Source organism: Prinia subflava, chromosome 12, assembly GCF_021018805.1.
Source record: "Prinia subflava isolate CZ2003 ecotype Zambia chromosome 12, Cam_Psub_1.2, whole genome shotgun sequence".
Lineage (NCBI taxonomy): Eukaryota > Metazoa > Chordata > Aves > Passeriformes > Cisticolidae > Prinia > Prinia subflava.
The window spans coordinates 351,208-365,277 of record NC_086258.1 but is presented as its reverse complement, the minus strand read 5'-3'; the positions used below and the strand labels follow the sequence as shown (position 1 = coordinate 365,277).

Below are 14,070 nucleotides of genomic sequence, written 5' to 3'. Positions count from 1 at the left end.
ATGCCAAGGGGGCGTTGAGGGAGCTGTGCAGCCCCATTCCGTGCAAACCCTTGCCATTTCTGTGAGCCTTCCCCAGTCATGGGAGTGTGGGACAGAGTTGTGGTGCTTCCTGTGAGGAGGTGCCTCTGTTCCAGCTGGCAGGGGCAAGGGAGGGCCTGGCGCTGAGGGGAACAGCACTGTGCCTGGGCCACAGGGGGCACGGACTAGGGGGCACGGACTGTGGGGCACTGCGGAGAGCACAGCATCTGCCTTTTCCTGCAACAAGCTGGGAGATCACTCAGGGACCCCAGGGGAGGAAATCTTAGTCCCACAATCCTGCTTCCCTCCCCAGGGCCTCCAGGGCTGGGAAACACCTCGTTCCCCTGCCCCAGCCCAGCAGAGTTTGTTCCCCGAGGGGCTGCTGCCTGCGCTGGACTCCTGCCCGCACAGCTAGCACCTCTCAGAGAGACAGACGGGACTAGAGGTCTTCACTAGGGGACACCCCCAGGGTTAATGCTGCAGCCCCTCATCAGACCCTGCATTGCAGGCAATCGGTGCCCATTGCCAGGGGCTTCAGGAGGGGACAGGGAGTGGCCCTGGCAGGTAGGTGTGGGGCCCCGTCGCCCCCTCTGCCGCAGCCTCCGGGGCAGGGGCAGCCTCCAGAAGCGGCATTTTGCAATCCTAGCGGGAAGTGGTAACACATGTTGTTTATCGGGGAATTATGTAAGGGAAGCCACGTGATGTGCCCGGAGCCAGCCCTTGTTCCCACCACCCACATGCGGGGCAGCCGTGGCCAGCCTGGCCTCCCCCCGAGCTCCAGGGAGCCGGGCTGTGGTGGATCCAGCTCATTTTACCTTCACCCCAAAGTAGCTGCACCAGGCAGAGGGATAAGGAAGCAAGGGCAGAGCCCCGGGGAGCTGGGCTATTCCCCAAGGATTCCCCACACTCTTGATCCCAGCTCAGCCCATCTGTTGGGGCTAAACCATTTCTGAGTGCAAACACCCAGGTTATGCCCAAGGATCTGTGTCCAGCTGCTGCGGGGACCCACAGCCGAGATACCCCATCCTGCCCCCAGCCCATCTCCTTTCTGCCCCTTGCCACCGTTGGTGTCTCCTTATGGCCCAAGTGCTCCCATACTCTTGAGTTTGCACCAGCTTTGCCACCCAGGTCCTTGGGCTGGCTCCCAGCTTTCCCACCCCCAGGAGAGCTGGGCTCCACCCAGGTATCCATCGGGCACCCCTTCCTGGCACCTGGGCAGGGAGCTGGGCGTACCTGGCAGCAGGGGGAACTTTGTTCCTGCCGCAGTGCCAGGTGGATGGTGACACCCCGGATGCTTCCTGCCTCTGCCTGATGGAGAGAGTTCCCCTCACACCCTGAGGGTGAGCTCCGGGGGAGACTGAGCCCCAGCCCAGCATGCGGGGCCCCAGCCAGGCTCTCAAGCTCCGGGGGAGACTGGGCCCCAGCCCAGCATGTGGGGCCCCAGCCAGGCTCTCGTGATGTCCAGTCCTGCCTGGCTCAGCTTTTGTTTTGTTTTCATAAATCCGTGAGGCCAGGCAGGCACAGGGTGTGCAGGGCAGGGCGGCCTCGCAGCGGGGTGCAGGGAGGGGAATGCGCAGGAGGGGCTGCCAGGGGAAAACCAGCTGTTCTGAAAACATGCTCCTTATGTAAAGCACCTTGGCAGCCTTCAGGCTGGGGCTCTGCCCGGCATGGTCAGCCCTGCCCAAACCCTGCCAGACCCGTGGGCGTTGCTGCTGGCTCCAGCGTACATCCCCTGCCCTCAGCCTGCAGGGACGTTCCCAAATTGAGGGGGGCACCTTAGTACCTGCTGGTGACCCCAAACCAAGGGGGAGGGCATCTCCAGCCCCTCTTGGAAAAGCGTGCAGGGTGGTGGGGCGGGTGGGCTGTCAGGTTCTATGGTGCATCTTGCTGCACGCTGGTCCCCAGGGAGCTGAACATGGGGCTCCCCAGCTCACCAGTGGAACACACCCCGAGGGTGCTGGGGCCAGTAGAGATACTTTCGTGGGTGATGCAGGGACAAAGTCATGGCAAAGCAGGAGGTCCCATAGGAGCCCATGCAGGTGGCAAGTCCCTGAGTTGGGTTGGGACCTGGCAGGCACTTTCCTCCATCTCACTGAAGCCTCACTCTGGGTCTGAGTGAGGCCACCCTGTGTGGATAGGGCAGCTCTGGCCCCTCTCTGCGGGCTGCTCCCTGCTCCATTGGGGGCAGGGCGGCCGCTGTGCTGGCCGCTGGCTGCTAGCTGTTTTCACTGCAGAGCAGTTTGGCACCCTGGAGCAAATATGTCGTATCAACAGGAGGGAAGCATTCACAGGATCCCCTGCTTGCCCTTTGGCTTCAGCGCTCTGTCCTGTTCCAGCTTGCATAACAGCACAGGGGGAGGCAGGGCTGGCTCCCCGGGGGCCCCCGCAAGGCCTGCCCATAAATAGGGGCTCGACAAACTCTTCGGCAGTGCAGCGCTCTGCCTCCAGCACTCGGCTCAGCTCGGCTTTGCCATGCAGGCCACACTGCTCAGCATCCTGGGGCTGGCCCTGCTCGGGACACTGCACGCTCAGGACAGCATCCCTGTCCAAACTGACTTCCAGCAGGATAAGGTGACCAGGGCAACCGGCATCACCTCTGTGGAGGTTTGGGGTGTTTGGGGGGATTCTTGCCCTGAAAATGTGGGGGGTGGGTGGTGCAGGTGGATGAGGGGCCGGGCTCGCACTGCTGCACATGCAGCTCCTCATCCTGGGGACCTCCAGCACTTGGATTTAGTGGCTCTGGAAGGGATCCAGCATCCAGGCTCCAGCCTTGGGTTAGCCATGGGTCCGAGCAGCTGCTGTGCTGGGGACTGGGTGTGGATGCACAGAGATCTTAGAGGGGAGAGTGAGAAATGCAGTCTCAGTCTGACAGCACAGAGATGGGCCATGGGAACCCCTCCCCAACAAAGACTCCAGCCCAGGGCCACAAAAACACAAGAGCTGCTGTCCTGGGGTATCCCCTACACCCCTCCTCTCCTGGAAAGGTCCTGGGGGACACAGCCACCCAAGGGATGTAATGGGGATGGAGGGAGACACTTCCTGCAAGGACAGCGGATTGAGATGTGCTGCAAAGGTGATTGCAGCACAGCTGCTCTTCAAGGCTGTCAGTTCCCCTCAGGGGCATCACACTGCTAGCTCCATACACTGGCCTGGAATGAATCGTGCTGGACCCAGTGTCCTGACCCCTCCTTGCACCCCCAGATGGATGGAAATGGTATCTCAGAGCCAGGCAGTCCTGTCACACTCCCTGGGCTTGGGATAAGGAGGAAGAAAACACCCAAGGGCAGTGAAGGGCATGTCATGAAACAAGGGTTTCCTTGTTGCTGAGTTTTGTGGCTGCCAAGAGCTGTAGCAGCTCCCTGCAAAATGAGGACGCTGGGACACTGTCTTGCTTTAGGGAATAGGCTGCCAGGGGAGAGGGACATGCCTGGGTTGAGGGGTGAGACAGGGTCTGTGCCCAGCTGAGTGGAGGTTGTGTGCAGCTCACAGGGAGATGGTACAGCATCGGACTGGCCTCCAACTCTAACTGGTTCAAGGAGAAGAAGCACTTGATGAAGATGTGCACCACCATCATCTCCACCACTGCAGAGGGGAACCTGGAAGTTACCTCCACCTACCCCAAGTATGGGCATGGGGTACTTGGGGGAGGGTGTGAGTGGGGAGGGGGTACTGGGGGTGGCCACTGGTTCATCTCCCTCTGCTGTGCTCCGCAGGGGTGACGAGTGTGTGACAAGGAACAGTCTTTACATCAAGACAGAGCAGCCGGGGCGGTTCAGCTACACCAGCCCACGTGAGTACCCAGCTTCCATGGGGCAGCCCTGCTGTCCCTGCTCCTGCCTTGGGGCTGATTTGGAGCTCAGGGCTGAGCTGTACCTCATGTCCCTCACAGGCTGGGGCAGCAAGCACAACATCCATGTGGTGGACACCAACTATGAGGAATATGCCTTGGTGGCCACTCAGATCTCCAAGAGCACTGGTTCCTCCACCATGGTGCTGCTCTACAGTATGTCTGCCCTGGCACACCCATAATCCTGGGATGTCTGTCTTTCCCATGAGGGAAGGGCAGGGTTAGGGTCATTTCCCAAGCTGGGGTGACCTTGGGGGGATGATGGCTGTGTCGGAACCCCGTTGCTGGGCTGCCTGTGCCCCTGTGCTGGTGGGTACGGGGTGGCTGTCTCTCACCATGCTCTTGGCTGCAGGCCGGACAAAGGAGCTGAGTCCCGAGCGCCTGGAGATGTTCACCCAGTTCTCCAGGGAGCAGGGCCTAACAGACGACGAGATCCTCATCCTGCCCCAAACGGGTGAGGCTGGGAGCACAGGGATGGTGTCAGGGAGTAGGGGGTGAAATACCATAGGGGGACTGAGAAGGGAGAGACCCTGCTGGCTTGTCCCTGCCTCTCTATGGGGCCAGCAGGGGAGAGCCATGGGGTGCCCCCATTCAGGATCCCTTAGAGGAGCTGATCTCCCTGTTTCTTCCTCCTGCAGACAAATGCATGGCAGATGCTGCTTAGGTGAGTCCTGCTGTCACTGGGGCTCAGACCAGCCCTGCAGAAGGGTATGGGGATACTTGAAGCCACGTCACTCCACAGAGCCCCCAGCCTCTCCACAACCCTTCCCCAGGCTGCTCCTCTCCTCACACCTAACTGGGGATCCTCCTCAGTGTGGGGCTGGCCAGGCCCGTGTCCCCCCTATGTGTTACCTGGTCTCCCACAGCTCAGCCATGCTCAGCCCCCATCTTTTCCAGGTGGACCCACCAGCTGCTGCCAGCCCGAGCCCCAACAGCACTGCAAGCTGGCGACCATCCTGCCCCATCTGACCCCTAGTGGCTCCCAGCACCACGGCAGCCTTCGCTCCCTGGCTTCACAATCCACATCTGTATCCCTGTCTCGATTAAAGCCCATAAAAAACCAGCCCTTGCCTGCTGAATTGTTGTAGGGCAGCCCCAAACAAGGTGATGGGGAGGAAAAACATGGCCAGTGGGGCTGGGACTGGAGTTAGCAGTCAGGGTTGACCCCAGCTCCTGGCTGTGGAGCTGCTGGGACCCTGTGTGCACTCACAGCCTTGCCCCATTGTACTGCCTGGCCACTAAACCTGCCCTGCCCCAGAAAAAGGGGTCCCTGGGGCTAGTACCCATTGAAGCATCTGCTCCTCCTATGCCCCTTGGGCACCCTGGGCTCCCCCAGCCTCCCTGCCTTGGTTTCCCTACTGGAGAGCAGGCTGGCAGCATGGGAATGGGGCGATGGGCAATCAGGGGGTCTCCAAAAGTTTTTGGGAAGGATAGACATGAAGCAGAAGGATGTCTGTGAGCTGTGGGTATGGCTCAATCCTGGCTCCATCCCACCGACCCAGACCGTCTCCAGTAGTGGGGTCTGAGCCTGCTGCCACCAGCCTAAGAAGCCACCACCTCTTCTGAGGGCACTGGCCTGTGGCTTAGCCTGGGGTAGAACACCAGCACAACCATTCTCTGGCACTGAGGATCCTGAGGCAGGATCCGTCCCACCACTGAAAGACCCTAGAACCAATGGGAACAGCCAGGAGGGGGCTCCCCAGACACAGAGCAGGCAAGGGGCAGCGCTTGGTCCTGGTGTGCTCTGGGCTGGGTCTCACACAGGGCTGCATTCATCTGGAACTGAGGGGGACAGGGCCAGCACTGTCACCTAAGTCGGGCACAAGCAGGTTATCCCTGCTCTTGTATAACCTGTTGCATAAAGCTGGCATGGGCAGGAGTGCTGCCAGCAGTGGGGGCTATAAAGGTGGGTGCAGCCTCTCCTGCTCACATCCACTCCAGAGCGAGTATGACTACAGCACTGCCCAGCCTGGCTCTGGCCCTGCTCTGCCTGCTGCGGGCAGGGGCTCAGGTCTCTGTGCAGCCGGACTTGGACACTGAGAAGGTAACTGCACAGGGTGCTGCCTGGCACATCCTGCCTGGGCTGGAGGGGCTGGCTGGGGCAGGGGGCCTGTGCTGTACCCCCAGGCATCTGCCATCCCCATTCCTGAGCCAACTCCAGGGCACATTCCAGGAGAGCCTGTGCAAAACCAGGTTAGTCCCGTCTGCTGTGTCCAGCACCAGCATAGCCCCACTGCAAGGACACCAACACGTGGGTCCATGATGTCCCCAAGTGTGTGGCACTTCCCCAGGGAACATGGGCCAGGTGCTGCATCTGCACTCTTAGCATGGGGCAGGACAGGGTGCTCTAGACACAGGAAGGTGACAGGACCCCATGTTTGCCTGGCCGGTCCTCACAGAGGGTGGCAGGTCTGCCGCCACCGGCTGGCAGGTTTCTACAGTGGGCTGTCATGTTCCCCATGGTGGAAGGCAGATCCCCACAGATGGGGGCAGGTCCCTGAAGAGGGTGACAGGTCCCCACAGACAGGGGCAGGTCCGCTGCAGGTTGGCAAATTTCTGCTCTGGGCTGACAGGTCCCCCAGGGAGGAGTGCAGGTCCCCCTGGCAGGTCCCCACAACTTTTCCACATTCCACTGGTGATGTCCTGCTGCAGTTTGCAGGGGCGTGGTATGTCACAGCCATCGCTTCCAACTGCTCCATCTTCCTGAAGATGAAGGATGGGATGAAGTCATCCATGGCCATCATCAGCTTCATGCCAGAAGGGGACCTGGCCATGAAGTTGGTCTTGCCCCTGTAAGTGTCCGTCCTGCTCACCATGTTCCCTGTGGGCCAGAGAGGCCCTTCCCCACCACAGCAACTCCCCCACTGCTCCGGGTTGCCCAGACCTGCCTCAGTGCACCCCTGTGGGCAGGCTGGGCTCCCCCAGTGCCCACCACCCCACTGCCTTTCCTATGGTGTGTAGACATTTATCTTTTTCATGTTCCTTTTCCAGGATGGACAAATGCCAAAAATTTGAGCTGCTCTTCCAGCAGAGCGGGCAGGCGGGGCACTACAGGGGTATGTGTGGGCAGGGGCTTTGGAGCTATGGGTACCTGAAACAGAGGGTGGGCTTCCCCAGCCCCCATGCCTCAAGAGCAGTGGGATGTGGGCTTGGCCCCTCTGCCTCCACGGCTCAGCGAGAAGTTGTGGGTGGCAAATTTCTGCCACCTGGCTCGTCCGCATTGAGCAGGGTTCCTTCCTCATACCTCCCTCAGGCAAATATGAGGCTGTGAGCCCACTGAGCTGTGGGCTTCAGCAGGGCCCAGGAGGGCTCAGACTGTACCACGTTACCTAACTGGTCACTTCTGGGGTCCTTAGGAGCACAAGAGAAGAGAGATGTGCGTGTGATGGAGACAGACTACAGCTGCTATGCTGTCCTGCACGAGGCCCATCACAGTGAGGGAGAGTCCAGCATGGCGCTGCAGCTCCTCAGTGCGTTGAAGGGGCACCTGGCTCCTGGGACGGGATGGGGGCACAAGTGGTGGGCAGGGGCTGGGCTCCCCACCACTACCCAGGGCCACCACCAGCAGCACCTCATGTCTGTCTCCTAAGGAATTAATTTGGGGGTGAATGAAACCTTGCACTAAAGATATCTCCAGCTGGCTGTGGTTTGAACCGGAGCCCCCTGCAGTGTGTAAGCCCAGCTGCAGAAACCCAACCCTGCCAGCCACCCCATACTACCTCAAACAAATGGGTCGCTCATTCCAAGGGGCTTGTGCCCCTTTGCTGCCAGCGCAGGGCAGCTGTGGGTTGCCTGGTGCCCACCCTGCATGTTCATTGCTTCACCTTGGCCCTTCCTTTGGGTGCAGCTAGTGCCCCGCAGTACTTGGACCCCAGTGTGGGGCTGGCTGCTAGGATTCCTTGCACTCACCAGCCCTCACTTTGGGTGTGTGGCTGCAGCAAGGGAACAGGATGTGAGCCCCCAGCTCCTGCAGAAGTTCATGGAGCTCATCCCCACCATGGGCCTGACCGAGGACATGCTGACCATCCTGCCCAAGTCAGGTGAGTGGCCCAAGGACACAGGGTGGCAGCTGTGGCCTCTGAATGGAGACTCTGCAAGGCGGCTCAGGGTGCTGCTGATGGCACACTCACCTCTCTCTTTGCTTTCCAACAGATCAATGCACCAGGGACATCAGGAGAGTGTGGCCAGGGAAAGCTGTGACTCCTTTCCAGCATGGTCTGGACTAAGCAGGAACTTGCAGGCCCTGGGGGATCCCCCACCTGCCTCAGGGCTCTGTCACCTTGGCTTTGCCCTGCTCTGACCAGTTGTCTGCCTGTCCTGCCTCGGCAGCTGAAGGTCCATGTGTCCTCCAAACCTAGTGGACGTTGGGCTCTGCACCCCACTCCGTGGTACTCCTTCCCATCCTCCAGACTCTCCCAGACCCCCTGTTCCACACTAGGGTCACGCTCAATCTCCTAAATAAATAGATGCAGAAGCTGCCCCAGAGATCGGTGCTTTGTTGGCGGGAGCAGGGTGCTGCCAGGATCCCCAGGCACCCTGAGCCCAACAGTCCTGCAGCTGACCCTTTGTGTCAGGCACCCATGGGTGTTAGGGGGCTCCCTGGATGTGATGTGTGCTGTGTCCAGCATGGGAAACATGGGGAGCAGAGGATGGGGAAGGTGCAGGGGAGCAGCTGCCAGAGCAGGGAGGAATGGAGCCAGGGTGAACAGGGGCTGGAACAGCCCAGCTGGGTGGTCAGTAGCTCTGGGCAGACAGGGTGAAAAAATCAGGCTGCCCAGTCTGCCTGCAGGGACACCCCCCAGGAAACCCCATTCCCCGCTCAGTCCTCTCCCGGGCCCCCCAGCTGGGAGTGGGGTGGCACAAGGGCTGCTTATGGCAGGACTGAGACTCCCATGCCTGTCTGCCACCCCCCTTGGTCCCCCATCTGACCAAAGACCATGCTGCTATAAGTCCCAGAGGGCAGTTTCCATCCTCCTCCACCTCCTGCAGAGCGAAGGCAGCCTCTGCTTTCCCTTCTGCCTCCCTGCCCCAGAGTCCCTCAGTGCTCAGGCAGGTGTTGGGCTGTGACCCCAGGAGCCTGGCAAAGCCAGGCCACAGGGGATATCACGCTCCAGGAAGGAGGGACACTCTCCCACAGCGACATGAACCCCCTCTTCTGCCGGCCCTGCTCGGGGTGCAGCCCGCCCGGCAGACTCGGCACGCCCCAGTGCAGGTGGGGAGGCGCACCGCGGATCAGGCTGTGCCAGCAAAGGGCTGGGTTTGGGCAGGATCCCAGCAGCTGCCCCGGGGCACGTTTCAGCCCGGCCAGAAGAACAGGTCAGCGAGGGCCTTGGTGAGCTGGGCAACGGGGCTGCCCCGGAGCCAGTGTTGGGAAGAACCTCCCTCTCCTCCTGGCAGCCCTCTCGACAGCCCGTTGCAAAACAACCGTTCGCTTTGTTCTTTCACAAGCAACTAAAGAACAGGGGAAATCCCAAATTTCAGCAGTGGTGCAACAGTTCCTGTAACCCTGTTTTGGGGCTGGCAGGCACAAGCCCCCCTCCGGCCATGGGGTTTGTTCACCCTGGGCTGACTCCTGCCCTTCGAAGCCACCCCCTTGCCCAAGCCGACCACAAGAGTGTTCCCGCGGAGCTCGGCCCGTGTCGTGCGGGGGGGCGGAGGAGAGAGCACGGAGCTATAAATCCGACAGCGCTAGCACCACTCCCCATCCCAGTGGTGAAGCCAGAGGAGCTGAGGCGAGATGACGACCATGGGGCTGAGCCTGGGGCTGGTCCTGCTGTGCTTGCTGCGTGTGCAGGCTGGGGACCTGGGAAGTGTGGAGCTGGACGAGAGCAAGGTGACCCTCCACATCCCGGGAAGGGAAGGGAAGGGAAGGGAAGGGAAGGGAAGGGAAGGGAAGGGAAGGGAAGGGAAGGGAAGGGAAGGGAAGGGAAGGGAAGGGAAGGGAAGGGAAGGGAAGGGAAGGGAAGGGAAGGGAAGGGAAGGGAAGGGAAGGGAAGGGAAGGGACTGGTCTCCAGTCACCAGCAGAGCAGGGGGAACTATAGAGGTGTTTTGGTATTGGGGACAGCTGAGATCACTACAGCCACCATTGTTTGCTGTCACACCTAGGTGAAGACAGTCACCCAGCTCCTGCACAGGTGTCCCTGAGGGAATTTTGTTGCCTGGACAGGATGTGGGTGTTCTATGGACTAAGGTTGTCCTGGCTTGGTCCCTGAGGAGGGGACACTCTTGACTGCTCCTCTGGACTCACAGCCTGCTCTCACTGCCAGATTGCAGGGACATGGTACATCACTGCTATGGCCTCTGACTCTGAGACCTACCTCCAAAAGAAGGACCAACTGAAGATGGCAATGGCCAACATTGAGGTTCTGGGGGATGGTGACCTGAAGGTCTCCTTTGCAATTCCCACGTAAGTTCCCTATGCTTTTCTCCATAGGTTTCACTACCAACCTCCTCCCTGGACCGTCATTGCTAGGTCTGCACCTCAGTGCTCTCACCAAAGACCTGGGCAGGAGTTGAGACAGGACCACTAGGGGCTTGGGACAGCTGTGGGCTCCCAAGGGCAGGCTCAGGGCAACACTAGCTAGGACCAGTGCCACAACAGAGGGTGGGACAGGACCCTATGATTACAACATTCCCAGCAGAACCAGCCTCATCCCAGAAGCTCAGAGCGTGAGAGAGGGCATGGATAATCCCCAGGTGGCAGCACTATCCTCTGCCACCCCAAGTACCCATTGTTCCAAGGGTGGTATCTGTCCCCTCCTGCCCTGCCCACACCATCCCATCTCTGAACAGCAAGTCCCACATCTGGGATAGTGACCCTTGAACAGGGGAGGGGAAAGGGGATCACTTCACCTCAGCTGGAGCATCCTTCACTGTTCTGCAGCCCTGGGAGATGTATGAAGTTTGAATCGATCTACAAGCCAACAGGCAGCCCGGGTGAATACTACAGCTCTGGTGAGTGGAGGTGCCTGGTTCTTGGGGCAGGATGGAGGCATGTCCCACCATCCCTGTCTGAAGCAGCTAGCTGTTCCTGTGGACATGGCCCTCAGGACTGCCTGCCCCTCCTGCGTCCTGGGTGGGACATCCCTCTGTGTCCAGGTGCCAGCTGCACCCCAGGACTGGTGGCCCAGCAGCATGGCAGACCTCCAGTCCATCCCTCTGGGATAAACACATTCAGATCAAGCTTAAACCCTGGGGAAAAGCAGGTTCATTCCACAAAGAGGCTGTGAGTGGATGTTCCCAGGGGATGGAGCAGGATCGGTTTTCCACCATTCCCAGTTCAAGGATTAGTCTGACACTGGCCAGCAGCCTGCACTGACCATCCACAGCCCTTTCTGCTGTCACCTCCCCATCCCTCTGCTCTGCTGTGGTCTGTGGGCTACCCCAGGCTTTCAGAGGACCTTAGCAAGACAGAAAACCAGGATGGGGAGATATTGAGTATTGGTGGGCTTCATGCTCTTACAGCCTCTTTGCAGTGTGGGAGTTTCCAGGAGGAGGTAATTCATTTTTCTCCACGTCCTTTTGCAGACAGAGGCAATAAGACAGTGCGGCTGGTGGATACCGACGGCAGTTCCTACATGGTTGTCTTTGCCACCAGAGAGAAGGATGGGAAGATCTTGCACATGTTGAGACTTTACAGTGAGTAGTGAGCAGTGGTGAACTGTTCAGAGGTGTCAAGTGCTTCTGAGGGTCCTGCAAGGCCAGGGGCCAGGGGCCAGGAGGTCTCCCTCTTAACTCCTGCCCTGGGTGAGGTGCTGGATCAGGGCAGGGACTACCAAGTGTTCCCTGTATGGCAGGGAAGGAGCAGTGGTTTGGGGTGGCAGGGGAGGTTGGGGCTCAGGCTCCCAGCACTGTGCTGAAAGTCCATGGCCTTGGGTAAGTTGCTTGGTGAAGAGGGGTGGAGAGTAGGAGCCCTGCTGCACAGGCAGAACAAAATCAGTGGGGACAGGATCAAGAGAGGAGTTGCTGTGCTGGTGTCAGGACCTCTGGCTCATCTTGTTCCCTGGATGGGGTGTCTGATGTGCCTGGCCGCCACTGCTCTCCAGAACCTCCACCAGTGCCTCCAGCCTTCTCCCAGGGACTGCCATCCATCCCACCCTCAGCTGGACACACTCACCAACTTCCCAGGAGATGCAGGATCAGGCACAGCCTGGAGCTAACTCATGTCTTTGTCTTTAGGCAGAAGCCAGAGCGTGAGACCCAAAATCAAATTGCTGTTCAAGAGACTTGCCAAGTTGAACGGCTTCACCAACAACACTATCTGGATTTTACCCAGGCAGGGTGAGCACCACCTGGGGTCAATACAGGGTCACACAGGCAGGGACCAGCTCAGCTCATCAGTGCCATCACTTTGTGGTCTGAGCTGGCAGAAGGGAGTGCTGGCTGCCAGCAGTGCTCTGGCTGGGCACACTGAGCAAGGAGAAACCCACAGGTTCCTTCTGAGTAGTCTATTTTGGATGCCAAATGGGACTATTCAGACCACAGTGCCAGACTCAGTCTTTCTCTTTGTTTCCACAGAGGAATGCAGACTTGATGAACCATAGGTGAGTTGCTGCAGTGCAACATGGTGTTTGCAATGTTCTCTCCTGGAAATTAACCCTCTTGATGCCCCCAAGGCAAGGGCCACCAAGAACTCTTTGAATTCTTCTGGGGTTGAGCTGTTTGAACTGGTGCTGAAGTTTGCACACAGGTAGGGCCATTCCTTTGGATGCTGCTCTACAGTGGGGACCCCCAGGTAGCAGTACCCAGGGACTCCCAAGGAGCAATGCCCAGAGACCCCCAGTGCGAAGTTCCTGGCACTGAACATGGGCACGTGAGCTAAAGCCACCAGAGAAACGTCTGCACAGCCCTTTGAGCAGTGAGGACCAGGACACTGGCTTCTGCCAAAGAGACCCAGGGCTTGTGGACTGGCAAACCTGGCCACAATGGGTTGATGTCCCACCATGCAAAACATATTTGCTCTTGGCCCGCCATGGCCTGTGCTTTCCCACCACACAGCATTAGGGGTTACTAGAAATCCATTGCTGGAGATGCCTCACCCTACAAATCTGGGGAGAACTGGAGAAGAATGCACTGATCCTAATGGAGAGTCTTGCTGGTCTCCTTGCCTCACCCAGCCCCCACCTCTCCCACCTGTTTTCCAGGAAGTGCAGACTGGCTTGTGGATGCTCCTGCCAAGCAATGCAAGACCCATGCTCTGCAGCTCCAGGCTCCTGCTCCACCATCCTTCTTCCAGGCTCTGTTGTCAGGACTCTGACACAGCCCCTGGTCCTCCAGCCCCTGCTTTTTGCCAAATAAACAGAAACCCTTCCCCAGATCTCGGTGTAGCTGTCTGGGGAAAACCTGGGGTACTGGGCCCTGTGGTCCATCCTATTGTCCTCCTGGGGACTGCGGATGGTGAACAGCCAGGAATGATCCCAGCTGAGCTCAGTTTCAGAAGGGCAGTTTCAGAACCACTAGATTTTCCCTCCTGGGTGCCTCCTAGAGGGGCAGGACCAGGCCAGGCAGAGGTGGGGCAAAGGCTGCAGTGAGGCTGGGAATCGTGTGGGCAAGAGAGGATGCATGGAGAAAGGCCACGGAGTGAGGTTGGAGTTTGGAGGGCTGCATCCACCCACATCCATGACCTTTCTTCCTCTTGCCCTGCAGTGGCTGCAGCTCTCTGCTCCCTGGGAGCCCCAGGAGCTCATCCAACAGCTCAGGCTGAGCCAAGGCAGGGCAAGATTCATATTTGGGACCTCTCTGCCCCACTGCAAGCTGTTGTGGAACATGGCTGTCCAAATCCTCTGGAGCCAAACCTGGAGAGCTGCCTGTGGTTTCTGCCCCTGGGCACCACACAGAGAAAACCCCCACTGGAGCTGGGGTCCCAGAGGACAAAGGCTGACAGTTCAGTGTTTTCTGGGTGTGAGTCCCACCCATGCAGAGCAGGCAGTGCGTCCCCATGCAGCCCTCCATAGTCCCTCAGCCCTTCTCTGTATCTGTCTCTGCTGCTGCTCATCCAACGCTCCTTTACCAGCAAATCTGGCCAGATGTCATCACATATCTGATTAAAAGGGACTTTTCTTCCATGAATGTTCCTAAGGGCTTCCTGGGTTTAGGCACCTACTCAGCAATGGTGGCATCCTGCAGCAAGGAGCTTCACTCACCTCTGCCCTCCCTTCTGCTTGTCATGTTGATTCCATCTTCAGCTGCTCAGCCAGGGGCCATG

General features: G+C 59.1%; 3 protein-coding genes across 5 annotated transcripts; all 3 read left to right on the top strand.

Moving 5' to 3' along the window:
* Positions 1 to 2,424: 2,424 nt before the first annotated feature.
* Positions 2,425 to 4,928, top strand: PTGDS (prostaglandin D2 synthase). 2 transcript variants are annotated; one of them, XM_063409904.1, is made up of 7 exons: positions 2,429 to 2,589; positions 3,501 to 3,640; positions 3,732 to 3,808; positions 3,908 to 4,021; positions 4,218 to 4,319; positions 4,504 to 4,529; positions 4,763 to 4,928. In XM_063409904.1, the coding sequence occupies exons 1-6, from the start codon at positions 2,491 to 2,493 to the stop codon at positions 4,527 to 4,529; spliced, it is 558 nt and encodes a 185-aa protein (XP_063265974.1). In that variant the 5' UTR covers positions 2,429 to 2,490; the 3' UTR covers positions 4,763 to 4,928. The 2 variants fall into 2 exon arrangements, with proteins under 2 accessions (XP_063265973.1, XP_063265974.1); XM_063409903.1 differs by having other exon boundaries at positions 2,425 to 2,589; positions 3,732 to 4,021.
* Positions 4,929 to 5,028: 100 nt separating this feature from the next.
* LOC134557170 (lipocalin-15-like) lies at positions 5,029 to 8,413 on the top strand. 2 transcript variants are annotated; one of them, XM_063409902.1, is made up of 6 exons: positions 5,029 to 5,909; positions 6,518 to 6,657; positions 6,857 to 6,921; positions 7,222 to 7,335; positions 7,804 to 7,905; positions 8,018 to 8,413. In XM_063409902.1, the coding sequence occupies exons 1-6, from the start codon at positions 5,814 to 5,816 to the stop codon at positions 8,089 to 8,091; spliced, it is 591 nt and encodes a 196-aa protein (XP_063265972.1). In that variant the 5' UTR covers positions 5,029 to 5,813; the 3' UTR covers positions 8,092 to 8,413. The 2 variants fall into 2 exon arrangements, with proteins under 2 accessions (XP_063265972.1, XP_063265971.1); XM_063409901.1 differs by having other exon boundaries at positions 5,063 to 6,657; positions 8,018 to 8,403.
* Positions 8,414 to 9,442: 1,029 nt separating this feature from the next.
* LCNL1 (lipocalin like 1) lies at positions 9,443 to 13,182 on the top strand. The gene is made up of 7 exons (XM_063409905.1): positions 9,443 to 9,698; positions 10,133 to 10,272; positions 10,750 to 10,820; positions 11,394 to 11,504; positions 12,045 to 12,146; positions 12,384 to 12,409; positions 13,010 to 13,182. The coding sequence occupies exons 1-6, from the start codon at positions 9,603 to 9,605 to the stop codon at positions 12,407 to 12,409; spliced, it is 546 nt and encodes a 181-aa protein (XP_063265975.1). The 5' UTR covers positions 9,443 to 9,602; the 3' UTR covers positions 13,010 to 13,182.
* The last annotated feature ends 888 nt before the right edge of the window (positions 13,183 to 14,070 follow it).

Coding starts and splice junctions, on each gene's coding strand:
- PTGDS (XM_063409903.1), top strand. CDS start 2,491: ATGCAGGCCACACTGCTCAGCATCCTGGGGCTGGCCCTGCTCGGGACA. Junction 4,022..4,217: donor CACCATGGTGCTGCTCTACA/GTATGTCTGCCC, acceptor TCTTGGCTGCAG/GCCGGACAAAGGAGCTGAGT. Junction 4,320..4,503: donor CCTCATCCTGCCCCAAACGG/GTGAGGCTGGGA, acceptor TTCCTCCTGCAG/ACAAATGCATGGCAGATGCT.
- LOC134557170 (XM_063409901.1), top strand. CDS start 6,125: ATGATGTCCCCAAGTGTGTGGCACTTCCCCAGGGAACATGGGCCAGGT. Junction 6,922..7,221: donor GCAGGCGGGGCACTACAGGG/GTATGTGTGGGC, acceptor TGGGGTCCTTAG/GAGCACAAGAGAAGAGAGAT. Junction 7,336..7,803: donor CATGGCGCTGCAGCTCCTCA/GTGCGTTGAAGG, acceptor GTGTGGCTGCAG/CAAGGGAACAGGATGTGAGC.
- LCNL1 (XM_063409905.1), top strand. CDS start 9,603: ATGACGACCATGGGGCTGAGCCTGGGGCTGGTCCTGCTGTGCTTGCTG. Junction 9,699..10,132: donor TGGAGCTGGACGAGAGCAAG/GTGACCCTCCAC, acceptor TCTCACTGCCAG/ATTGCAGGGACATGGTACAT. Junction 11,505..12,044: donor GCACATGTTGAGACTTTACA/GTGAGTAGTGAG, acceptor CTTTGTCTTTAG/GCAGAAGCCAGAGCGTGAGA.